Raw genomic sequence first — 27556 nt, 5'->3', positions numbered from 1 at the left:
TTATAGTAAGACAGAAAAGAAATTACAGAATGAAATATAATAATGACTTGCATTAAGTAAAAACGGGACCCATGCTTTCTATCAATACTCAGCTATAACCAATCTTTAAGATATTTTCATCAACACAATAATGAATCTCATTAGAAAAGGAAGAATACATAAATATCACCCGATGCAGCGTGCATCTCGATCCCACCATATAATCAATAGCAATACAAATATTTACCCTTATTACTCCTTGTTGCGACGTGCAACCGGATCCCACCAGTCTACCCTTATTACTCCTCAATATATACATCAACCTTATTCTTCCTGTTGCGGCGTGCAATCTGATCCTACCTGTCCACCGTTATTACTCCTTGTTGCGGTACTCAACCCGATCCCACCAGACAATCATATTCACCCTTATTTCTCCTGTTGCGGCGTGCATCCCGATTCAAATGTATATCAACACCAGTCACAAAATAAAAACAAGTGTTTCACAAGTTAACTCAAATCCTCCACAACACTTATACCTCAAACCGACACAATAGGATATCACTACAGTTATCAAACTTCACCAGTTAACACTACATAACAAGACCAATCAAAGTGTACTATGAAGCACCAACAAACCGACTTTAACCAACAAGGTAATAAAATGAAACTACGAAATAATTAATACTTCAATAGAGAAAACAATAGTTAACATGAAGCAATTAAACATGAAAATATTTATGATCAAGTAGCAATTAAGATAGGAAACAATAAAATAGGAAACGAGGAAGGGAACAGGCTAAAATGATAGTTTGGTGGCGAATAGGTACTCGCCACCACACCTATATGCCACACACATGAAATTTCACATAGAAAATAAGTTGGGGATCCCTGATCCCTCACGTCAAAGTTAGACCAAATACTTACCTCAAGCCAACGGGTATTTCAAAGCTCAATCACCGCTTTACCTCTCGATTCCACCACCAATTCACTCGTATCTAGTCATAATTAACTTAGTAACATCAGTAAATGCTAAAGAAATCAATTCCAATGCATTATTATAGGTTTCCCAACATTTTTTCCAAAAATTCAAAACCCGACTTGGGGCCCACGTGGTCCAAACTCAAAATTCAGACCAAAACCCGATTACCCATCCACCCCCGAGCCCGGATATACAATTGGTTTTAGAATTTGACCTCAATTTGAGGTCGAAATCCCCAAATTTCGAAATTCCTAAATTCTACCCAAAAACACCCAATTCCACCATGAAAAACCCTAGATTTTGTGAGAAAATCTTGTAAAAAGATGAAATGGATTGAAAGAAATAAGCTAGAAATTATTTACCTATGATTTGGTGAAGAAGTGGTCTTTGGAAAATCGCCTCTTGAAGTTTAAGGTTTGAAAATTTGAGAAATGAATCAAAAATCCCGTCCAAAACTCGTTTTAAACAGTCATAGTTATTGCATTTGCGATCACATGTTCGCAATGCGAACTCGGAAATGCGGACAATACTTCGCAAATGCGAAGCTTGTCCTGCTCTGCTGGCATCGCAAATGCGAACAAGTGTTCGCAAATGCGGCCCATGTTTCAGTCGCAATTGTGACGATGAGCTTCGCAAATGCGAAGGTCCCCTCCCAGCCTACTGATCGCAAATGCAAAGTTTCTTTATGCGAGCCAGACTTCGCATTTCTGCAGACTTGCAACATACCTGGAAATTTCCTTAAGTCCAAAATAATTCCGTAACCTATCCAAAACTCACCCGAGCCCTCGGGGATCCAAACCAAACATGCACACAAGTGTTAAAATATCATATGAGCTCGCGCTATCAAATCGCCAAAATAACATCTAGAACTATGAATTCAACATCAAAACACATGAAATTTTCAAGATAGAAAATTCTATTTTCTCAACCAAAGGTCCGAATTACATCAAATCACTTCCGTTTTTCACCAAATTTTACAGATAAGGTCTAAATATGGCTCCGATACCAATACGATCAAATCTTATTCAATTTCCAAAAACTATTATATTTTCATTTTAACAATTTTCTTCAAAAAATCATTTCTCAGGCTAGGAACCTCGGAATTCAATTCAGGGTATACGCCCAAATCCCATATTTTACTACGGACCTCCGGGACCGCCGGAACATGGTTCCGGATCTGTTTACCCAAAACGTTGATCGAAGTCAACAAAAATTATCTTTTTAAGCCAAAAATTATCATTTCTTAAATTTTTCACATAAGGGCTTTCCGGATGCACGTCCGGACTGCGCATACAAATCGAGAAGAGATAAAATGAGGTTTTTAAGACCTCGAAATATAGATTCGACTTCTAAAACAAGAAATGATCTTTTGGATCATCACAGTGAACATCTTGCATTGTCTTGTTTATTCATATTGGTGATTCTCCTAAGTAATCGTGACATCTTTTTAAATTATCAAGTGCATTGAGTTAGAGAAATATTCGTGAACTTGTTTTTGAAGATTATTCTTGTTAACGTGCTCTTACATATTTTCACTGTGCCTATCACTACTATATTTGATAGATATTGAGTTCATTCGACAGAAGAATCTTAACTTTAAGAATACGCTATTACCTGCTGAATTCGTGAGAATCTATGAAAGCATAAAAGTAAAATTGAACAGAGTTAAACACTGAATAACAATCTTGCGCTTGTCTTATCGTGACTTTTATTTCTCATATTGATATTTTATTGTCGTAGCTCAACTCAAGTTTTCTGTGATTAATCTTATTTTACAATTTTAGAACATTATTTTATATTTTTTTACAAGTTTTCCGTGAAGCCAAGAATTACTAGAACATTATTTAATTCAATCCTGTTGAGACGATACTTTTTATACTATCTTTGACGCAACCCGAGTGGATTTTATAATGTGTTTTGTGCCCGTCAGTCAAATTCTAAACCGACGTGGTGCTGCTGGATGCTTCTGATCAATAGAACAAAACATTACCCAAAACGAAAAATAGTTAAAAGCAAAAAAGACGAAGCTTCTTGTTATTTTGGGATCGATCGTTACCTTGCTCACTTTTCAAATATTCTATTCCTAAAATAAATGTTTTTTCCCTCGCAATTACTTTAGAGGAGATTGTGACTATTGACTAATAAAAAAAAAAGACTATTGACTAAAGAGCAGTTCCCAACATATTATTCTGTCAGTTCGTCATGGAGAAGGCCAGTAAAAGCAGAATTTAAGATGATTGAGGAATTAAAAGTGAGATTTCTTGTTAATTGTGTAGAACAAGTTAACTTTTTTCTATTTGTCTTAATTTAATATTACAAATGGTTTTTCCATTTTTGGGTTTTTGTTTTTTCTGTTGGATTCATCAAAGATAAGGTGGATAGGGAGTGGAGTTGCTTTTCTTTATATGCTAATATATGTCACGCTGAAGAAGGATACCACAAACCTAACATGGCATGGGCCAAGACAAAGTGAAATTGCCCCAACAAAATATCCTTATAAACATAAAGAAAAACAATACGAAACAACTTGTAGATAATTTGGACCACATAATGAACATTAATTAAATAGTTCAGATATATTGGGAAGGCAGTGAATTGACGGACATTATTTGATTATAGAGATCGGTTGAAAGATCAAATGAATAAGAACATTAGACAAATCTCTTAGAGATGAAAAGCAAAGCAGAACACAACGACCTAGAATTACGAAATCTTTTGAGTCCAACCAGCAAATTTACTTTTTGTTTTTTCAGTTGAAAGATGAAATTTTATAGATAGTAATATGCATCATTAGATAAAAGAAAGTGCTACCAAGAGGTTTCTATCAGCGTGCTTACATTACAAAAGAGCAAATCAAATATTAGGAGCAGTAACACATGTTTTAGCCTTTTAAAATATTTGCTAAATTATCGAGCGTACATTCTTTTGATTTAACGATTCGTATCTAGTACTCACTGATTCGATTAATTTAGATTCATCATGTGTCACGCCCACAAATGGGATATGCTCTCTACTAAGGATTTCTTCACTCCTAGAGTTTAAAAGTGAAACCTCTGATTAAGGATGTAGAAATTTCATATATTCTATCGTATTTAACGATGGTAATAATTCATAGCACTTTTAGCTTTCTTAGATTTAGAGTGGCAATTTGCACCTTCGAGTTTGGACAAATTGTAAACTTTGGATTCCAGTTTTTTGGATTATTATTTATATATTAGCCATCAGGCATCTAGCCTCGTGGTATATTTGCTAAAAAACAAAAAACCTTGCGGCGCTACTTGCACGATGTTCCGCCTTTCCGTTGGCAAAGTCCAGCAGTTGCCACGAGTGATGCCACCACCAGACGTACTACAAGAATACACACGAGTACTTGCCGGCACGCTTTGAAAACACCGGCGAAAATTATGTGCCTTTTATAGAGGGTTTGTACTTGGATAAATTTAGAACGTCTGAAGTTATCTATAGTCTAAAACTAAAACGCTTCCTTTTTCTGCGCAGTTGTTGCACTTTCGTTTGAGAAAACCTTAAAACCTTCCACCAATTAAAAATTGTTGCATTGTTGGTACTTAGTAGTTAGTACTAATACCCCACAAAAGACTAACCCTTCCTTCAAGTTGCAGGAATGAACGGAAAGTATAAATATTAGTAACTTTTCTATAGCATTTGTTTTTAGAAAATCACATATTAGTCTTTTCGTTGGAGAAGATCTAGGTGGGGGTTTGGGTTGGGAGGGGGGAGGAGAGAAGAGGAGGGAAGCTTTTGCATTGTTCCTGATGATATAAGTTATCTTTTGAACCAAAATAAAAGTTCCACTTTGGTTATTGTATATTTTCTCTTAATACTACAATAACAACAATCCAGTAGAATCCCACAAATGGAGTTTGGGGAGGGAAATGTGTACGCAGACCTTACCCCTATTCCGAAAGGGTAAAGATACTTTTTTCGAGAGACCCTCGGCGGCTCAAGATAATAAAAAGATATGTTTTCTCTTAATACTAGTCTAAATTATTCTTAACCACAACAAAGATTTTGGTTAGAATATATAGATGGATGTGTTGGTACCCGATACGACCACCTTTATAAATTAATAACTAAGGAAACTAGTAGTAATTTAATACTTGTATGAAAGGTAGAGTTCACTTAGTTTATATCCTAGTAGCAATGGGCACGTGCCTTGCACGTGAAAAATGTAATTATCTTAGTAGAAAAATGCCCAATCTTTCTTAATGACATATAACAGTTGACAAAACTTTATTCAACCAATGGACTTAAGAAATAGATAGTAAAAATATTTTATTCATTATTCAAATCTTAGAACTCTTTTGGGTTTACATTATGTTTGCTTATAACACAAACACACAAAAGTTAAACACAAACACACAAAAGTTAAACTGACTTGATAATCAATTTTTTTTTCCAAAAATTTACATTGGAAAAGAAATAACTTTATCCATTGTGTTCCATTAAGTTAAAAAGGCTTCTTATTCATTTTCATGAGCAAGCAAAATACCCATTGAGCTTAAAATAATCCCTTTCCTATGCATTTGACCCACCTTACTTTTTACCCGTTTGACTTTGCTTGAATTGGCTTGACTTGATTTGGTTTGGTTTGGTATGGTTTGGCTTGGCTTGAATTGGCTTGGTTTATACTTCATTCGTTTCAGTTTATGTAAACATATTTCCTTTTTGGTCCGTTCTAAAAAGAATGACCTATTTTTAAATTTGGAACAATTTAGTTTAAACTTACAATTCTACCCTTAATGAGAAGCTTTTATAACCACACAAATACTCTGTGCCCCTTTTTGACTTGTTTAGGACCACAAATTTCAAAAATCCTCATTTTTTCTTGGAGTTTTGACACAGTTACCCACAAAAACAAAACTATTTACCCTTGTCTACCCATTTGTTTTTCTACCCATAAACTAATTACATTTCCTACCCATAGTAGTTTTTTGGGAAAATTTTTTCTTTATTCTCCAATTCTTTTTTATTTCTATGCTTCTTTTCTTTCTTTTTTTTTAATTTTCTCCTTTTTTTTCTCGGTTTCTTCTTATTTTTTTATTTTTTCCTTTTCTAATTTCATTTAGCTTCTTTTTTTATATTCTTTTTCTTTTTATAATCTAATTTCATTTACTGTTTTCACTATTTTTAATTATTCTTTTTTATACTATTACTAAAGAAAAATCAAATTGCGTACCAATTAAATGTAACTAATACAACCAAAAAATATTAACTAACATATGATATCAGTATAATATATAGTTATACCAACATGGTATATAATAAAGTTAACAAAAATTTAATTTAATTATTAAACTGAAATAATATCATTTGTCAATAAAATTTTTTAAAAATTCTAAAAGGATCTAATTGTAAGAGTATACTTTTAAAAGGATCTAATTGTAAGAGTATATTATTACATTATATAGCATACTATAATATTTTATTTATTTATTTGCATTTTCAATTTGCCCCTCACGCTGGGTAAAAGCTTAAAGCAAATTAAAAGGGAAAAGACAAGTGAATTTACGTGTAATAAGTATACTATTATAGTATATTGTATACTATTATAGCATACTGTTACAATATATTGCATATTATTACAGTATACTATAACAGTATATTGTAAAATATAATAGTATATTGTTGCAGTATAGCTATATACTCCTACATCATATTGTATACTGTAGCGGTATACTGTAGCTGTGTTCTTCTTCGATTTTCAACTGAAAAATTCTATCTCAATCACCTCAAAGCAGCTCCAAATGCTATCAAATTTCAGTATGAACTTCCAGAAGATACTATAAGCAATATTTAACAATACCCACTTTGAATCAAACAAGAAATCTTCAACATAAAAATTTTAAATTCAAGGGCCAAGGCAAGAGCAAGAGCTAGGAAAGAACAATCAAGAAAAAATGGAGCAGAATTGAAACTAGCCAAAGGTCAACTTCTCAGGTAATCAGATCTAATTTTTTTTGAAGAAGGATATAAGGGAAATGGAAGAGTTTATCCAAGTCTTCTTCATGGAGGCGAACTTTATCCAAGTTATTGACGGAGGCGAACTTTATCCAAGTCATCTTCACGGAGGCGAACTTTATCCAAGTTATTGACATCTGGGTGTGTCAAAAGGAAGAGTTTGCGTGCAAGAACTAGTTGGGGTTGTTGTGTTCCTTCTTCCGAATCCATGACTACCTTTTTCTTTGCTATTTCTTGGTTTTTTTTTATTTCATTGTACTTGTAGAAGAGTTTATACAAAAATCGGGTAAATAGTTTGGCGCGCATGGGTAGGGGTTGTAAATAGATTGGGCCTTGACATTAAAGAGTAAATAGTTTGGAATTGATAGGTATAAAGTGAGATTTTATCTTTTTTCTTAAATTCCGTGTCCAGTCAAACATGTTCACATAAATTGGAACTAGGAAGTATATTTAGTAACTTAGTTTGAATTCATTTGGCTGGGTATTGAAAAAATAGGTATGGGGGAAAAGGTATAGGTAGTGGGCGGGTAAATAATTTCCTCCGCATGGGTATTTGCAAAAGTTTAATAACACGTTTTGGAAACCTTGTAAATTAACTTCAGGAGGACAATTTACACTCCATCGTCCCCAAATTTTTTTTTGTCCGGCTATAGATTGACACCTTTTTATGTATCAAAATTGTTTAATCTGTATATCTTATTCTACTCTTAATAACATACGAACAATAATTTCTGTATTTTACGTCTATTTGGATCTCGTGTTAAAAGTCTTTTTTCTTATATTTCAAATCGAGTCAAGCAGTTAAAATAAATTGGATGTAAGGGAGCATTACATTTCTGATGCAATTTTCACAATATTATTTCATGCTGAATGATAGTAGAAGCCCCTACATTACTGCCAGAAAAAGTTAACAAACATACAAATGTAACTTTAACGTTTTACTAAGGCCAAGGCTATTATATACTCATTCTCAAATAACTAAGGCTATATATAATACCAATAGTGTTTTCTTTTTTCACGAATAAAGAGTTCTAGGAGAAGTCATAAAATATATCATGAAATACATTACGACTACAAAACAATGGCTTTCTAGGAATGGGTTCTTTACTTTAGATTTTGGTCTTGGATTCATGTTTTGTTTATTTGATGGTTTATGTTTCGCTTATGTGAGGACCGAGAAATTTACACTAAAGACGACCACAGGAAGAAAGTATTGCTCTGTTTCAATTTAGATTAGTTAGTTTAACTAGACACGAAGTTTAAGAGAATTTTTTTTTAGAAACTTGTGATTTTAAAAGCTTAATGGGTAACATCTTTGTGGAGCTATGACATTTGTGTGATTGTAAAAGGTCCTCATTAAGAATAAAATGAATAAAACAAATAGTTTAAAGTTGAATTATTTTCAAATTTAGAAACGTATAATTTATTTTGAATCAGACTAAAAAAAAGTATCATGTCTAATTTAAAAAGGATGAAGTAATATTTTCTATGTTTTTGGAACTAAATATATCAACTTCTCTTTAAGTAGGACCACTTCAAGATTGTAATATCATTTTAATATTTTATTAGTAGAAAAGAAAGAAACTCGAGAAACATATTACCATCCATATTATTTTTTCTTTCTTTTTCAACATATCACCATCCATATTTAGTACAGTGTTACATACAAAGAAAATAAAGCTGAATTGCCTTTGGTAATGGTGCAATTCTTCCTCCTTGTCAGCACATGCATTCCACTTTCCACTACAAATCACTTTTGCACCCCAAAATTTTACCTCACCCACAAGAAAACAACAGGCCTCAAGTCCTGTCAAAAGACAAAATAAATAATCTCTCCGTTTTAATTTAGGTGAATCTTTTACGTGAATTTGTTTGACTGAGTACGGATTTAAAAGAAAATGAAGACTTTTGAAATTGTGATCCTAAACAAATTACAAAGGGGTCCATATTATTTATGTGGTTATAAAAGCTTCTCATTAAGAGTAGAATTGTAAGTTTAAGCTAAATTATTACCAAATTTAGAAAGAAGTTATTCTTTTTGGAACGGAGCAAAAAAGAAATAGATTCACATAGACGAAAGTAGCAGGAAAAGATAAAAAAAACTAACCCCTCCCCGACCCTGCCCCCTTCACCTTCACCACCCCAACTATTTTTCATTTCTCTCTCTACAATCCTTGTATAGATTTCAGCTTTCATGTAAGATATACCAAGGAAAGGGCTCGAAACAAAACCTATTCTTCAGAGGTTTTCTCCTTCTCTGGTTCTGTGTTTTTACCAAATATTAAGTACTATAGAGTTGTTGAATCCCTTCTTGATCAATTTTAACTCAACAAAGTCATTAGCCAAGAAAATCAGTTAATTTATTAGGTAACTTATTTATACGTCTGAAACTTTTAATTCTGTAGTCATCATGATATTACCAAGACTTTCACAAGGTCTACCTTAACCCTAGCTCCAATTTTCCAGCTTTGTTTTAATTTCTCCTTTGTTGATCAAGCTTAAATATGAGAAGTGGAGGTTGCACAGTGCAGCAAGCTCTAACAGCAGAGGCAGCCAGCATAGTAAAACAAGCCGTGGTGCTCGCTAAGCGTCGCGGCCATGCCCAAGTGACTCCTCTCCATGTAGCAAACACCATGCTCTCTTCTTCTGCTGGCTTACTTAGAACAGCATGTCTCCAGTCTCACTCTCATCCCCTCCAATGTAAAGCCCTTGAGCTTTGCTTCAACGTCGCCCTCAACCGCCTCCCTACATCGTCGTCTTCTTCTTCTAGCCCCATGATGTTAATTCATCATCATCATCATCAACATCAACATCCTTCTATTTCTAACGCACTTGTGGCCGCCTTCAAGCGAGCTCAAGCTCACCAGAGGAGAGGTTCAATAGAGAACCAGCAGCAGCCTCTTCTAGCTGTGAAGATAGATCTAGAACAGCTTATTATCTCTATCTTGGATGATCCCAGTGTGAGTAGGGTCATGAGGGAAGCTGGCTTTTCAAGTACTCAAGTTAAAATCAATGTGGAACAAGCTGTTTCTCTAGAGCTTTCTTCTCAAAATAATCCTTCTCCTAACATTAATAGTAAGCCCAAAGAGAACAACAACAATGTTTTCCTTTCAAACGCAAGCAACAAAGTAATTGCTCCTTCTTTTCCTGTTAAAGATGAGGATGTGATGAGTGTAGTGGAAAATTTAATAAACAAAAGAAGGAAAGCTATTGTGATAGTTGGTGAATGTCTTGGTAGTTTAGAAGGGGTGATTAAAGGAGTGATGGAAAAAGTTGACAAGGAAATTAAGCTCATAAGTGTTCCTCTTTCAACTTTTGCTAATATCCAAAGAGAAGAAGTTGAGCAAAGAATAGGAGAGTTGACCTGCCTTGTGAAAAGTCTAGTGAACAAAGGAGTTGTTTTGTACTTGGGAGATCTCCAGTGGATTACTGATTATAGGGCAAATAACAATAACTCAAGTGGACAAGGGAATAATTTTAGCTACTGTTTTTCTGTCGAACACATGATCATGGAACTTGGGAAATTGGTGTGCAATATTGGAGAAAATGGTAAGCTTTGGCTTGTGGGAATTTCAACTTTTCAAACTTACATCAGATGCAGAACTGGCCATAATTCATTGGAATCTATTTGGGGCCTGCATCCTATTACAATTCCTGCTGGCAGTTTGGGCTTGAGTCTCAACTCTGACAGGTAAAATATTTACTCAATTTAAAATAAGTTCACTCAATTCGATCTTCTTTATTTTTTTTCATCGTGTTGGACTGTTACATTTGATATATCATTCTCATACTTTCTTTCATTACCCTTGCTTTTTCATTGTTAAGTAACTCTACCATAATAAATACTAATACTGATGCTATATTTCCTGGAGTTGTTTTTTATCTAAAGAAAGTATCCCAAATAAATCTTGTGCTGAAAATATTACAAGGAAGAAAAAGTATTACCCTTTTATATTTCTATTAATATTCCTTAAAAGCATTACTTCTTAATCTTCTTTTACCTTTATTCTTCTTCTTCTTCTTCTCATTCTAGGTAATTTGTTGTTTGACCATTCACTTTTTCCTTTTACTTTCTTTATCCTCCACTTCGTTATGGCCGGTAACCTCTTTAATTCTTCAAAGTATGAGAAAGTAAAAAAGGAAAAAAAGAAATTCTAAGCTTTCACCATGCAATGTTTTATCAATATTAATAGTATAATTTTTCAAATATTCATTCTGTCTATATTTTTGTATATCAGTGATACACAACTTGAAGTTAGAAGCAAGACATGTGAAAATGGATCTTCTGGGATGATTATTGATAGTGAAAATCAGGAGAAGCAATTATTGACTTGTTGTGCTGATTGCTCAGCCAAGTATGAAGCAGAAGTTCTAAACTTACAAAACAGTGCTTCAAACATCGATTCAACATTGTCAAGTCTGCCTTCATGGCTTAAAGATGAGAGGCAAAGACTTAATAATAGTCATCATGATCAGGTTATTAATTAACTTAGCCTTTTCAAATCTTTGTCTTTCTCTTTTTTTTTCCTTAAAAAATAACTAACTTTTGGTTTTCATTTAGAGCTGTGTATCAATGAAAGAGCTTTGCAAGAAGTGGAATACAATATGCAACTCATCTCATAAAAAAACCAAGACTTTTGAAAGAAGTTTAACCTTTCCTTCAACATCACCTTCCTCATCTATGATCACTAGTTTTTCCTTGGACCAACAATATACCAATTTGCACCACAGCCATCATTTGCCATTTCTTGATCCAAAACAGACATGTAGGGAGAAAGGATCTACGCGTCTGAGAATATACATTCCTGAGTCCCCTGACCCCAGAAATGTATGTTCTTCAAATCCAAACTCTACACCTAATTCTTCTTCCTCAAGTGATATCATGGAGATGGAGTACAGTCCAAAGTTTAAGGAGTTCAATTCAGAAAACTTGAATATTCTTTCCAATGCATTGGATGAGAAAGTACCTTGGCAAAAAGATATCATCCGAGAAATTTCTGGAACAATATTGCGATGTAGGTCTGGAATGATAAAAAGAAAAGAGAAATGTTCAAGAAATTATGAAGCCAAAGAAGAAACTTGGTTATTTTTTCAAGGTCATGATGTTCAAGCCAAGGAGGAAATTGCAAGAGAATTGGCTAAGGTTGTGTTTGGTTCTTATTCGAAATTCATATCGTTAGATTTAAGCATTTTCTCTTCCACAAAAACGGATTCAACTAATAAGGAATATTTTAGGAACAAAAGATCAAGAGATGAACAAAGTAGCAGCTACATTGAGAGATTTGCACAAGCGGTGTCTTCAAATCCTCATAGAGTTTTCTTGGTGGAGGATGTGGAACAAGTGGACTATTGTTCTCAAAGGAGAATGAAGAAGGCTATTGAAAGAGGAAAAATTACAAATTCAAATGGTGAAGAAGTGAGCCTTAGTGATGCCATAATCATTTTAAGCTGTGAGAGCTTTAGTAGTAGGTCAAGAGGTGTTTCTCCTGTTAAACCAAAATCAACAGATGGATCAGACAATGAGGAAGCAATGGAGGAAAGTGGAAGTAGTCCTTGTATTTCTTTGGATTTAAACATCTCCATTGATGATCATCAAAGTGTTGAACAGTCCATTGATGATGTTAGCCTTCTTGAAAGTGTTGATAGATGCGTTATCTTTAGAATTCAAGAACTTTAGGACAATAGAAACGTTGTGTATGATTATGTGTTGCGAAAATTTTCCTTGTCACTTTTCTTGGTATCTTTTCACTGTTTAGATAGTATGACAGAGTTCTCATTCAGCTCTTTTTTTTTTCCTTTCTAAATTTCTTAAAACTTTTGGCAGAGTTTTGTCTATGACTAAAATTATGCGAAATTTCATATCTGTTCAATTCAACAACAACTATTCTATAGAGGAATTACACATCAATTCTGTACGCGATAAGTTCTATAACATGTTGTATACGTATATTATATTGTTTATGAGTTCTGCATGCATATGCATTGTTTAATTGTTTATAGATGGGTTGTGTGATAGAGTTTTAGAACGGACTAAAAAGAAAATGTTGACACACAAATTGGAAGGGTAGTAGTAAGGTTTCAAGGCTATTAGTTGATCGAGTAAAGTATCCGTAACCTTCTCTCATTCCCTCTCTTTATTGGAAGAGCCTTCTTCAATCCCTAAACAAGTTGCAGAACAAAAAAAAATAAGGATCGGACTACATTCAGAATATTCTTATTACAAGAACATATATAAGTGTTGTGTCCTGTCTTTCTCACTTCTACTCCACTTAAGAAAGAAAATCAAGACAAAAGAAAAAGAACATGGAATTTTAAACTAATAAAAAAGAAAAGAATCGGAGAGAAAAGCCAAAGGTGAAAACAACATCTTTTGCTTTTTGTCTGTAAAAATAGAGAGCCTGCATGTTTTCTTTTAAAAATTTGTGTTTCAATGAAGGTCTTCTTTTCATGAATCCCTAGTAGGGAAAAGACTGAAAACTATTAGAAGAAATGTCGGTGAGAGGATGGAATTTTTTCCTCTTTTTTTCTCATGAATTTTACCATCCTGATGTGCCAATCATTATTTCAAAGTTAGAAAGCATCTCACAGCTCAATTCAAACAGCAAGGATACTAAAAAACAGTTTTTCCAGGTGGTAGAAACAATATATATACCTTTTCGTCTTTTTTTTTCTCAAACAATTTAGTTATTGACTGAAAAATATTGGTATAAAAGCCAAACAGAAATACCGGAAAGTACCTGCTTAAACAAGTAAATATAAAAGATCAAAGAAAACAAATACCGAGCTGTGATGGTGCCGTTAATGCAATTTTCTAGTGTAAAAAAGAAAAAAAAAACTAAGTCATAACAATTTGTCGATTCTCTTTGAGAAAAATATATTAAATTATTACTATCATTATCGTCATCATTGTGGCTGTCTTCTTTGATGAAGTTCTTCACGACTCCGTATGTACTCCCGATCCGTTCATTTTACTGGTTATGTTTCACTTTTCGAGAGTCAAACTATACAAACTTTCACAAATATTTTAATATATACTAATTCACTATATTGATATGAGAAAAATTATAAATATAGTACTTTTTATATAATTTTTGAATATCTAAATTTTAATTTAAAACTATTAAGAAAATTTAATGCAATTTAGCTTTAAAAATTAGTCAAATTGACTCTTAAAAAGGTAAAAGTGAATGGAAAGAGTTTAAATAATGCTATGAGTAAGTTCTTGTGTTTTTCGCCATAAATAAATACTAAGCGTGGCTTTTGTAATAAGAAACTTAGTTGGTAATTGGTACACTAGATCAAACATTAGTTTTTGTGTTTATCGAATATCCACACGTATTAAGAACAATGATAAAATAGTTTCTTCTCTGCTACATTTTTATAGGTTCATGCATGGCATATTAGAGTATAGGCAAATTGAGATAACCAAAAATACGTTCTTGGCAACGAACGGCGGATCTAAATAGTCGGCTACAGTTCACATGAACTTAATTTTTTACGTCATGTATATATTAAATTATTCATTAAATATTTATAAATATTTTATTGTGATGTTAGTTATTATAATATTAACTAGAGATCGCAATAAAAATATAAAAAATTTAAATCGTGGATCCGTCTCTATTAGCAGCATCTTGGTACTATTGGAGCCAATAACATTGATAATATATTGAGGAGTAATTGTTTAGTTGTTGAACCGAGCTTATATTGGTTTGATGATTAACAAATAGTTGTAAAAGACCCAAGTCTCTTGAAGTCCATTGATTAGAAATTGAAACATTGTTGTTTACCGTGAAAATGGTAACAATAATTAAATTTGTAAATGAAATTCTAAAAATACGAGATCTATTTCCGAGCTAGTTGTTAGAGCAGTTGATGCTAATAATATGGAGTTTAAAGACTAAATACGAGCTAAAACGAAGTAATAATCGTACCGGAGGGCCTGCTACCCGAATATAGGTCTGGTCGATGAGGGACCTCGGGGTCGACATTAGTGTCGAGCTCGAGCTATCGGGGATAGTCGGGGGTGGGATAACAGTTGAAGATATAATTAGACAAGGCTCTTTATGACCACTATTAAGGCATATGTTGAAGAACAAGTAAGAAAGCGATGGATATTAGGGTAACTTCGAGCCAGTATTAAGTGGTAAACAAAGAACATGCAAGAAGACAGCAAAGCTAAATGACTTCGAGCCAGTGAGGGCAAGCGAGTCAGAGAGGAGAAAGAGAGAGAAGTTATTATTGCACTTTTAGTAGAATGGTTGGAGCTCTACCCTTACAAGGTGTTAGCAACTCCACTTTTATAGAAAAGGGGAAGTCCAATCTTCGTACAAAATACATTGCGTGATACAAGAAATAGGATGGGACAACCGTCCAGCTTCGTGATGTGTGCATGGGCTGATGCTGAACCGCTTGAGTAGTCCTGATCGACCCTGGGTGAATTCCTCGAGAGATCCCTACATTTGCTGAGGCTTTGGCTGGCATTATACTTGGCGGGGTACCGCCCGATCTCGAGGGAAGTGACTGGCTCGATATCCCGGGCTTTCGGGATCACCCTTCTTCCGGGATCCCCCTTCGAGGTATTCAGTCGAGGAGAAATCGGTCTTCTAGATTTTACCGTGCACAGATAGTCTCCGCGTTTCTTAGAGGAAAGTGATAAGAAATGATTTTGACACTCTATTTCTCGATCCCCTATGATGATATCGTGCTGACGGTACAGCCTCCTCCCTTTTACAGGTGTCGAGGCGTTTTGCCTTCCCGCTTCTCCAGGATTACCCGGAATGTCGCGATTCTTCAATAATCTGTTGATATCGATTCAACTTTTATGAACACATTTATTGCGCCTGCTATTACGTTTTTCGAGGGCGGTAATAGCGCCGTCGGTTACTTTGCTCTCCCTATAAATGAGGCTTTTCATGGTTAGACTTTTATCCAAATTTCCTTTGATATCCATCTTTTCTTCCTTTCTCGCTATCTTGAATTTCTGCCATCTTTTCATGTTTGGAGTCCATGGCCTTAAGGGTTCATTCCATGTGTACCGTGGCTCAACACTCGATCCTCTTTCAATTAGGGAGAGTTGTATCGCTATGAAGATGTTGTTGTTGTTGCTGTTGTTGGCCCGGGGTGATGAAGTAGGGGATTGATTTCCTCCGGCCCTGGGAGTACTTTGGATTATGCACCGCTGCTCAAGAGGGGGCTCGGATTATACACCGCTGCTCACCCTTCTCTCATGGCTCGGTGTGTTGCACCCCTTTTGGATTCCAAGGAGGTGTATCGGCGATCTCTGCCGGATGTTGTCTTCCGAGCCGAGGCAACGTCTCAAGAAGTGGCTTCAAAACGGCAGTACTTGCGGAGCTCATACTAGCCAAAATTTTCACCCAGCCACTTCTCGTGTTCTTCCGGCTTCTCCTTCGTCATTTTGCACTTCTCTCCTGCCTTCCTTTTGAAGATTCCATTCCGGGAGGATTGGGTGGTGGTCCCCGAGGGGATCAAATTTAGAAGATATTGTCTTTTAGGTCATATGCTTGAGAGGATGATGACGGAGACACAACATGAATAGGCTAGATCCTTAAGCTCCTATTGTATGCGTATCACTTCTTCACTTTTTTGTAAGGGCCCTCGGTGGGCTTTTGTAATCATATGCGATGTAACCATATGTAAGGACCCATTGAGGGTCGTTGTAAATGAACACTTAAATAAATACAAAGGCATCTTCTTGATTTCTTCCTTCGACACTTGCTGTATCTCTTTATATTTTTGGCAGTTTTGAGTGCACTATCCTGTTTCGCCGCCTGTGATATTGGTTTTGAGTATTTTCCTCGGCCTTTGATCGATAAAACGGCTTTGCGTGGGATCTTTTGTGATTCCTCGAACCAGACCCAAATTAGGCCAATAACCTTGGTCCACCGGGACCCTTTTCCTGCGTGAAATGTAGATGATGTCTTCGGTCCTCATAATGGCCCTTGGGAAGAGGCTTTCCTGAGGACTCGTGGTCTCGAGATGCCAGTGACTTCCTAGAAGCGATCTCCAAATGGAGGCCTGGCTACACTTCGGGCCGTCCTGGTCATTGCCCGGAATCTGTTTTGCACGAGCGCTTGTTAGGGACGGCCATTTCTTCGTAAACTAGCCTTCTTTGGCGGAGGCCTCTTGAGGCTAAATGCCTATTTGGTAAAGGCATTGTTGGTATACTAGGGAGCTGTCTTTCTATGGCGGAGGTCTTCAGGGTTGAGCATTACCTTGAGATCGGAGGCGGTGCTAATGGTCGGTGCCTTTGATTGGTGTCGACTCGTTCCAGCCCTTTTCGTATGCAATCGTGAGGCTGCTTCCACTTCCCGAGGGTCCTCGGGATTCCCTGATTTTGTGGTGCCAGTGGATCATGCCCTTAGCAGCTTCTTATTTGGGGGCACGACAAAGGCCGAGCATGGCGATAGATGAGAAATGTGCTTCATAATCATGAAAGAGCTTTTATCGGGGCGAGACGGGCCCGCATTCCTGAGGAGGGTGCATCATCTAAGCTTGGCATTCCTGGAGTCCTTAGTTTTGGAGCAGCGGTTCCTTTGGGCCATCAAGGGTTGGGCCATCAAGAAGGTGCTTGATCGTTGAGTAAGTTTGTCGGCTTCACTCGCAGTAAGTTTCAACATGATTCCCCCGTATCTCGGGTCTTCTCTTTCTTATAGGGTTTTCCCTTTGTAAGGCTTCAACAGACCCATACTTTGAGCTGATTCGTCAAGGGGCCATACTTTGGAGGGCCCTGGTCGAGGGTAGTCCCTTGGGCTTCTTGTTGAGGGGAAAGAGGGATCGAGTCGGTGCACTGGCGGTTCGTGAAATATTAGAGCCCGTATTACAGAAAACTTTCGGTGAGGCATAAGTCTTCTTGCTGTAGGCATTTTGCCTTTTCAATATTAGGAGCGAAGTCGTTCGAGCTAGGACTACCTGAAGTATCAAATGCTGGCTTCGAGCTTCGATATAAGTGGACATGATTGTGAAGTTGTAGCTTGATTCCCCAAAAGTTCAGATTGAGAACAACCGGTGCCCAGATTGGCATAGTACTAAGCGGGTCTGAGGATGATGAAAGAGTGGCGACTTGTCGCCGATTATTGAGTCGGGTTGGGAAGAGCCTTCGAGTAAAGTGCTCGCCGTGGATCCTCGGGGCGGGCACTTTGAGGAGACCCATGCCAGGGGTTCTGCCTTTTTAGCAGGATTCATTCGAGTGAAGGTGGTCGGGCGTGATGCCCGGTTTGCTCATTACTGATGCCACGAAGAGCGAGGCTAGGGCCGATAGGTCGTAACCCTTTAGTGGTGGGGTGTAGATTTCGCCATTTTGTATTTTGTTGTATGTAGAGCATGTTTGTAGACGGAAAGTGATCTTTCGCACGTATATAAAATGAGAGAAATTTTGAAGTTTTACATTTTTTGTATATCTTCCTTATCACCTTCGATTCGGCGGGTTGGCTTCCGTGTTTTGGCGGGATTCTTGTGGGTTTGGAGCAGATTAGGCAGGCCCGAGGGCTTTCAAGCCTGAACCTTAACGCGAGCAGGTGTTAGGGCCTCTATGTGTTGCCTGGATACTTTAGGATCGGTCTCTGAATCAGGCCTTTATTTGAGCTTGCCTGCCCTTCGATCTTTTGTGCCCGTGCGGGAAAATGGTGATTGTCTTCACTTTTTGCCCTTGGCTATTTTGCTGTTTCAGCTATTTTAGATCCAGTCTCCAAGTCGCGTTGCGATTCGAGTTTTAACTGGACTTTAAGTTCTTCCCTGCCTGCATGGGCAGACAATGGTGGCCTTTATTTCTCGCCCTTGGGTGCCTTGTTGTTTTGACTATTTTGGGTCCAGTCTTTGAGTCATATAGCGATTCGAGCTTTAGTTTGACTCTTAAGTTTTCTCTCACCTGCGTGGGTGGTCGACGATGGCCTTTTGTGTTTTGGGTTGAAGTGACCTTACAGGCGCGTGGCCCGGAGGCTTGCTCGACTGGTTGATAGCGGCATTTATGTCATGCACTTAGGCATGTTGCAGTTTACTTATTTTGGGTCCAATTTCCGTGTCACGTTGCGACTCCAGTTCCAATTGACCCTTAAGTTCTTTCTGCCCGTATGGGCGGGCGATGGTGACCTCTTGCTCTTCGGGTCGAATTGACCTCATATGCACGTGGCTCGGAGGCTTACTCGGTCGGCGACAGTGGCATTTATGCCATGACCTTAGGCATATTGTAATTTAACATTTCGGGTCCAGTCTCCAAGTCGCATTGCGATTCGAGCTTCAATTTACCCTCAAGTTCTTTCCTGCCTGCAAGGGTGGATGGCGATGGCCTTTTGTGTTTCGGGTCGAATCGACCTTACTGGTGGGTGGCCTAGAGGCTCACTCGGCTGGCGATAGTGGCATTTATGTCATTTTGGCCATTGAGTCCTTTTAGTATATGGCCCGGAGGTTTGCATAGTTAACTATTTTGGATCTGGTCTCTGAATCGGGTTACGATTCGAGCTCATTTTAATCCCCAAGTTGTCAAATTTTTGCTGGCGACAATGGCTCTTACATTGTTTGGTCGTAGAGACCTTTTAATAAGTGTCCTGGAGGCTTGCTTAGCCGATGACAATGGCTCTTACGCTGTTTTTGCCTGTGGGCTTTTTGTAGGCTTTGTTTTTCACTCGTTAAGGTCTTTTGAAAGATTTTTGCCTGACCCATCGTCGGTTCTGGAAGAACCTCAATTTCAAGTTGTTGTCGGAGATGTTTCGAGCACCTCAGAAGGTTCATAGCTCATGAGTAGGTCGAAGCCTTGTGATTTGGAGCTGACATGGTCGAAGCTCATTTTTTGCCTTTGAGGGAACCCTGTTTTAACCGGTTCTTTCCGAAGTATATTCGAAGTAGTGGTCTGCGATTTTTGTTTAGCGACGGTCGGGTGTCCCCAAGTCGCGTTAGTTTGGCTGTATCAGCTGTTTTGACCATAGTCATATGTGTTTGGCCGGAGCAATTTTTGATTCCGAGTGATAGTTCAGGCGTCGACGCCATGGGTATGCCCTTTCAGGATTCTTACAAATGCAACGTATAGCCTGAACTTCGGAATTTTCATTCATGTTGAGGTCTTACAGTTTGTCATGCTTGCTAAGGTCTTACAGTTTGTCATGCCTATTGAGGTCTTGCAGTTTGTCATGCCTGTTGAGGTCTTACAGTTTTTGTATAATAGATCTGGTTACGCCGAGTTTGCCCGCTAGGGGTCTTATAGTTTTTGGTTTTCCAGCGCATGGAGATTGGCGATGATTGACAGTTTACGAGTCATCGAATTTGTTTAAGCGTGAAGACCGCTTTTCGTGAGCTCGGAGTTGCCTTGTAGAGGCTTTATGAGCCCGGAGTTCCGACTCTGGGGTCGTACGAGTTCTGAATTGTTGATTTTAAGTCTCCGAGCGCGTTGAGATGCATCTAGAGAAGGGGTCCCTGCCGGGAAGATACTGTGATTTCCCAGTTCAGAGAATGGGGCGCTGGAAGATATCCTTCGATCCACCGTCGTAATATAATTTATTGTGTTGAGTTGACCTATATTGGATCAAAGCCGATCGCTTGGAGGTTTGTCCTACCTGAATTTTTTTGTGATTTCAGAGCCTCGATCCGGAGGCTGTTGGGGTGTTTGAACTGCTGGCACCCTTTCCCGAGTCCTTTGAGGCGTTTCTGGCGAAAGGATTTGTTACCCTATTCTGAGAAGGATTTCCCTTCCCCTTTTCTTTTTTAGCAAAAGGTATTTTTTGATTGCTTGATACAATAGTACATGTTTTTGCTGATGGGGCCTGACTATATCGGTCGTCTGGTACGATACATCGTTTTCCTATGGGAAACCTCATTTGGCGGTTTTCAAAACTCCTTCGAGTGGGCAGTTTTTTGGGGGGAATGCCCCTCGCCTATTCAAAAGTTGGCCACAAGGATTGTCTTGAATATTTTTTGCGGAGTTCCTCCTTAAGCAGCTTGCAGACGTTGCCTCATTAAAACTTTGCTGGTAAAAACCCTTCTTCTGGGATAAAAACTCGGTCGAAGGAAAAGAGTACAACGGGTGCGCCTTTAGGGCCTCGAGGTCTTGCAATAGCACTTTCGTCCCGGCAGCTTTGATCGGGTGCCTGCACGAAGGTTAATTCCGACTTTGAAATAATATTAAAAAAAAGGCTATACCTTGAAACGAGGTATGCTGGTGATGCCTCGGGATCAGTCTATTATAACTGCCCGGAGGAAGAAATGCGGCGTGGATCTTTACTCTGTTATGTCAAGTTCGACCGTGGCGAGACCTGGTTTGCTCGTTATTTCATTCGAGGGTGGAGTCATTAGCGTTGGTATCACGTTGTGTATGGCGAACATTTCCCTTGTCGTGTGTTGCTCCCCGTAGACGGTTTTGATCCCATCCTTTGTCGGGAATTTTATCACTTGGTGGAGGGTGGATGGTACTTCCCTAATGCAGTGTATCCAAGGCCGTCCAAATAAGGCGTTATACCTCATATCTCCCTCGATGACATGGAATTTGGTGACTTGGGTTGTGCCGGCCACGGTAACTGGAAGGACGATTTCTCCTTTTGTCATTTCGCTTGCCATGATGAATTCATTGAGGACCCGGGTGGCGGGCACGATTTGTTCGAGCAGCCCGAGTTGTTCTATCATCCTCGACCTGATGATATTCGCCGAGCTACTTGGATCCACGACTACACGTTTTATCTAAAAAGAATTTACAAGAAAGGAGATTACCAGGGGGTCGTTGTGGGGTTGAGACAGGGTCTCGGTGTCCTCTTCGCTGAACGTGAGGGTGTCTGTGGGGATATACCCGTGAGTCCATTTTTCTCTGGTGATGGATATTTTTGTTCTTCTCATTACGGGTTCCTACGGGGCATCGGTGCCCCCATGATCATGTGGATGACGTGTTGTGGCTCATTTGCCTCGTTTTTCTCGGTTGCCTCCCTCTTTCGGAATTGATTTTTTGCCCGATCGCTGAGGAATTTCCAAAGGTGCCCTTTGTTGAGCAGTTGAGCCACTTCCTCTCGTAGTTGATAACAATCCTCAGTCCTGTGGCCGTGCGTGAACTCGCACAGTAAGTTATAATTTCTCTACGAAGGGTCTGACTATATTGGCTTAGGCCACTTGGCGTCTCTAATCTTGCTGATAGCGAACACGATGTCTGAAACATCGACGCAAAAGTTGTATTCCGATAAGTGGGGCGCGTTTGTTAGCGTTATGTTTCGATCTGACCTGGTTCTGTTGACGAGCCCTCGAGGGTCCTATCCCCGATCTGTCCTCCGAGTTGTGAGGTAGGTTGCGCCTTGGGGTGTTCCTTCTGTCTTCGAGGTACGACTGGTACCTTTCTTTATTTGTTTTCTATTCTTTTACCAGGAATTTGTTTGGGTATACTGAGCCCGAATGGGCTTCTAGTTGGTCGTCCTCGGCCCTGATCTTTGACTGGTACCGGTTGTGGACGTCCGACCAGGTTACAACTGGATATTCGATCAGGTTCTGCTTTAGCTATTTCGAGGCCACCAAGCTTCATTCGTTCAGGCCTTGGGTGAAGGCTTGTACTTCCCAGTCGTCAGATACTGGTGGTAACTCCATCTGTTTCATCTGGAAGCGGGAGACAAATTCTCGCAGCATCTCATTCTCTCTCTGCTTAATTTTGAAAACATCAGACTTCCTCGTTGCTACCTTGATGGCTCCAGCATGTGCCTTTACGAAGGAGTCTGCTAACATGGCGAATGAATCTATGGAATTGGGAGCCAAGTTGTGATACCACATCATGGCCCCCTTCGAAAGTGTTTCTCTGAATTTTTTCAGCAATACAGACTCGATCTCATCATTCTTTATATCATTACCTTTTATTGCACAGGTATAGGCAGTAACGTGTTTGTTGGGGTCGGTGGTACTATTGTACTTAGGGAGTTCGAGCATTCTGAACTTTTTAGGAGTGGGCTTTGGGACCGCTTCCTCTAGGAATGGCTTCTGTATGAACTTCTTCGAATCCAAACCTTTCAGGACCTGGGGTGCTCCCGAGATTAGATCTACCCTAGAGTTGTAGGTCTCGACCTTTTTATCGTTGGCTGCCATCATCTTCTCACCTGACTCGATCCTTTTGGTAAAGTCCTCGAGCATCTTCACTATGGTGGGGTCAGCCACTGACCCGTTATTGCTTGATCTTTCAGGTACTTACTCGGAGGGGGGAGCTGTCTCTGGTGCCACTGCGCTGGGAGTTCTCGGATGGCTTTGCAACTAGGCAATGGCCAGCTGTTGTGCCTGCAACATTTCAAAAATAACATGAACACTAACTTCTTATTCTTCCCGGGCCGGTGTTTTTTGAGCTTCCTGTCGGTCGTTGTGTCGTATGCTCCTGCTAGTGTCAGAAGTTTCGTTGACTTGCTGTGCGCCCTGTGAGTCTGCGTCCGCTAGAATCGATCCGGGTGCATTATCTGGATTCTGTAGTGGTGCTTCGGCGACCGGGACAGCCACGCCATTCTCCCCGTGATTCTTGAGGTTGTCGTTTTCGACTCCGTTTGCCGAGATGGACATTTTGACCTGAAATCAAAGGATCTTGGACAAGAAAAAGTGTGAAAGATAATGTGCATTTGTGTAACGAAACTAGCAAGAAAATAATCACTATTATTTTTAGCCCCACGGTGGGCGCCAAATTGTTTACCGTGAAAATGGTAACAACAATTAAATTTGTAAATGAGATTCTAAAAATACGTGATCTATTCCCGAGCTAGTTATTAGAGCAGTTGATGCTAATAATATGGAGTTTAAAGACGAAATACGAGCTAAAACGAAGTAATAATCGAACCGGAGGGCCTGCTGCCCGAATATAGGTCTGGTCGGTGAGGGACCTCGGGGTCAACGTCTGGTCGAGCTCGAGCTATCGGGGATAGTCGGGGGGGGGGGGGGGTGGGATAATAGTTGAAGATATAATTAAACAAGGCTCTTTATGGCCACTATTAAGGCATATGTTGAAGAAAAAGTAAGAAAGCGATGGATATTAGGGTAACTTCGAGCCAGTATTAAGTGGTAAACAAAGAACATGCAAGAAGACAGCAAAGCTAAATGACTTCAAGCCAGTGAGGGCAAGCGAGTCAGAAAGGAGAAAGAGAGAGAAGTTATTATTGCACTTTTAGTAGAATGGTTGGAGCTCTACCCTTACAAGGTGTTAGCGACTCCCCTTTTATAGAAAGGGAGAAATACAATCTTCGTACAAAATACGTTGCGTGATACAAGAAATAGGATGGGACAACCGGCCAGCTTCGTGATGCGTGCATGGGCTGATGTCGAACAGCTTGAGTAGTCTTAATCGACCCCGGGTGCATTCCTCAAGAGATCCCTGCATTTGCTGAGGCTTTGGCCGGCATTATCCTTGGCGGGGTACCACCCGATCTCGAGGGAAGTGACTGGCCCGAGATCCCGGGCATCCGGGATCACCCTTCTTCCGGGATCCCCCTTCGAGGTATTCAGTCGAGGAGAAATCGGTCTTCCAGATTTCACCGTGCACAATTGTTTTCAAGTGCAAGTTGGATTTAGGTGAAAAAACAAATTCCTCTTGATAGTTATATACCCTAAAGGATTTTATTCATGGGCTAGAAGGAATATCTTAGCGGGAGAAATTTATGGTCGACAAGGATTCGTTAATTATGGAAATACTTGCATAAAAAGGAAAAGCGCGCGAAGGAGTCTTTTAAGGAAGAAAATAAAATCCTTTTGGATTTATTTTCCTTAAGAGATAATCGAATTAATTTAGATCTTGGAACTAAAATAGGAAAAAGATTCGACCAACCTCACTCCCATATAAAGTATCATATTGCTACTATTGAGGGTTTATGTTATTTGTACAGTTTTAAGAAATTACTCTTGGTACGTACCTATGATAGGAAGAAGGTTCTTTCAAGGATTCAAGTTACTCAATAAAAGACCCAGGTCTAGAAGACGAAGCTACTCAAGTTCTTTAGTTGTTTAGGATTGAGTCATTGTTCTTTGATTGTAACCTATTTTGCTTTTTTAGAAGTAATTATTAGGCAATATCTTCTAAAGTTTTTTTTGGGACTCGTTTGGGCTCACCCTTAGGCAAAGCACTACCAAAACGCATTAAGGGGCACCCGTGGAGCTTAGTTATGTTAGGCTTACGCCCCTAGCACCCGACTGGATTCCCTAAACGTGCCTGATACTCAATGATCGGGGCTCGAGCAATGATTCCTACGCAAATCATGTGCTGAATTTTCTAATTAGCACTATCGATCGTCTAAATTCTTTAACAAATGAATGATTATTAATAGGAATTTAAGGATGAGGAATAACTCAAATAACGAGCCGTAGTCTTGCATATTTGCTAAATGAGAATATCATGAGGATGAACATTATTTTAATACTTTTTGGAAAAAACAGGCAAAATTTATATCTTTACTTGCTAGTGATCTTCATGGCTTACTTCTATGTCTCTAAAGCTTTTATTATATTGCTTTTGAATGCAATTTTGTATCTTTTTCATAAAAGATTAATGATTTAAATTACACTATTGGTGAATTTTATTGATTATTTACTTTTAGTGAGGTAAAATGTGTAGTTTGATAATATTTTTTAAGAAATTATAATTTTTTAATTGTTTGAAAGTAAAACCCTTTAAAAGGTAAGACATTATAGTTGATTTATATATCATAACAGCTTTAATACTATTGCATTACTTATATTTATAAAAATATGCTAGATATTATTTTCTATGGGTTTCGTTAATCCCTTTAACTTTGCTAAATTTATAATATACTTTCTATGTTTTTGTGTTATTGTACTAATTTATCAATTTATAAATAAAATATTTAAAAATTTATGGTTTATGTCTCGGAGTATAAGTCTCCCCTTGCAATAAGTAAAACGCCTTACCTCGCACTCTCGTCTTAGAAATACTATTATTAGGTTATCAAATTTGAGGAATTTGGTTAGCTTTCTAGGCTAGAGTTTATAATCTTGAAAGAGGTAGTTACAATTGGGTTGATTGTAGTGGTTAAGGTACTAGAGTTAGTCTCTTGGGTTATTGAGTTGTAATCTACAATATCTCTTAAAAGTTAATAAAATCTTGAGGCAAATCCTGCGAAGATAGGTCGTGATTTTACTCTTTTGAGCAAATAAGTTTTCCACATAAAAATTATTGTGTTGTTTAATTTTCGCACTTTATTTTCTGTTTGCGTCTGAAATACTTAGGTTAAAGAACCAGGTTTTTCAACACGCAAAAATCGGGTAAAATATAATTCAGTCCTCCCCATGTTGTTTCAAGGTGCATCCTAAAATAATAATTGGTATTAATGTAGGTTCTTTCAAGTAAGGCTAATACCTTAAAAGGATTTGAGATGGCTGCACTTCCAGGCGTTCAAGAAGGACAATTAGCCACAAGGCCACCACTGCTCAATAAAAAGTATTATGGATGGTGGAAATAAAGGATGTGAGATTTTCTAGAAGGCGAAGATTTAGAACTCTAGGACATTGTTCAGAAAGGTCCTAACGTTCTCATGGCAAAAGATGATAAGGGTTAAGCGACTTGCCCTGAAAGCTCGGAGAAGTATTTTGATGAAGATATCAAGTTTTTCCAGAAGAAGAACAAGTCCAAACAATTTTAATATGTGGTATTGGACATTTGACATGCTCACAATGTAGTATGAACTCTTCAAGATGAAGGAAGGGGAAACTATGCAAGAAGTGCATAGTAGGTTAACAACAATCACTAACGAGTTAATCTCTCTTAGAGAAATGTCACGGCCCGGAATCCCACCCTCGAGACCATGATAGTACCTAATATTTCATATGCTAGGCAAACCAACATTAGCTAAATTATTTAGCCAGTTTTAACAGTTTAAAATCAAAACATTGATAATACATTATTATAGTTTCAAAAAGATTGATAAAAATACCAAATGACGTAATCTGAACATATGCCAGAATCTGGAGTCATGGAAACATGAGCATCAAGAGTACTACAAATAAAGTCTGAACAAAATATAATTGTTTAAAACTAGATAAATAGTAAATATAAAATGGAAAGGGTACTTCAAGAATGCGCATTATGAGCACGTGATTTTTTCCCTATGTGAAATACTTCTACAAATTAAAGAAATAAATTTTCCCAAATTGTTTGCAATTTTATAGGATTTTACATAGAATTTTGTTAATTGCTTGCATTTTTGTGCATGTTTAATTTTGATAAAATCATAAAAAGTGTCAAAAATACCATGCATTGCATTTAGATTTAGTTTTTATATTTTTAAGATTAATTAGCTAATTAATTGCTTTATTAAAAATGAAAATCACAAAAATTGGCGCCTTTTTACATTCTTAGCTTTTAATTTTAGATTATTAATTTTTCTCTTTTAAATTAGAATCAACTAATTTTTATAAATTTTATAATTTGATAATTATTTTAATTTTACCACTTAGATTAATTTAGGATTTAATTTAATTAAAAAAACAAAGAAATAAGGAAAAAGAAATTGAAAGAATGGTTTAAATCTAAAATTGGGTCCAATTGTAGTGTCCTAATCTGCCGGTCCAACCCAGCCCAATCCCTTCAAACCCAGTCCAGCCCCACCCTTCTAAAAATGACCCCGTTTCACCCCAAATGATCCCAACCGTCGATGCAATCTAATC

The 27556-nt window shown here is 37.9% G+C and overlaps 1 protein-coding gene across 1 annotated transcript; it reads left to right on the top strand.

The window, feature by feature from the left end:
- Positions 1 to 9067: 9067 nt before the first annotated feature.
- Positions 9068 to 12758, top strand: LOC107791290 (protein SMAX1-LIKE 3-like). Its single transcript, XM_016613330.2, has 3 exons — positions 9068 to 10628; positions 11176 to 11413; positions 11499 to 12758. The coding sequence occupies exons 1-3, from the start codon at positions 9442 to 9444 to the stop codon at positions 12612 to 12614; spliced, it is 2541 nt and encodes an 846-aa protein (XP_016468816.1). The 5' UTR covers positions 9068 to 9441; the 3' UTR covers positions 12615 to 12758.
- Positions 12759 to 27556: the final 14798 nt, after the last annotated feature.

Source organism: Nicotiana tabacum, chromosome 10, assembly GCF_000715075.1.
Source record: "Nicotiana tabacum cultivar K326 chromosome 10, ASM71507v2, whole genome shotgun sequence".
NCBI lineage: Eukaryota > Viridiplantae > Streptophyta > Magnoliopsida > Solanales > Solanaceae > Nicotiana > Nicotiana tabacum.
This window is presented reverse-complemented; position numbering and strand designations above follow the sequence as displayed.

Coding starts and splice junctions, on each gene's coding strand:
- LOC107791290 (XM_016613330.2), top strand. CDS start 9,442: ATGAGAAGTGGAGGTTGCACAGTGCAGCAAGCTCTAACAGCAGAGGCA. Junction 10,629..11,175: donor TTGAGTCTCAACTCTGACAG/GTAAAATATTTA, acceptor TTTGTATATCAG/TGATACACAACTTGAAGTTA. Junction 11,414..11,498: donor ATAATAGTCATCATGATCAG/GTTATTAATTAA, acceptor GTTTTCATTTAG/AGCTGTGTATCAATGAAAGA.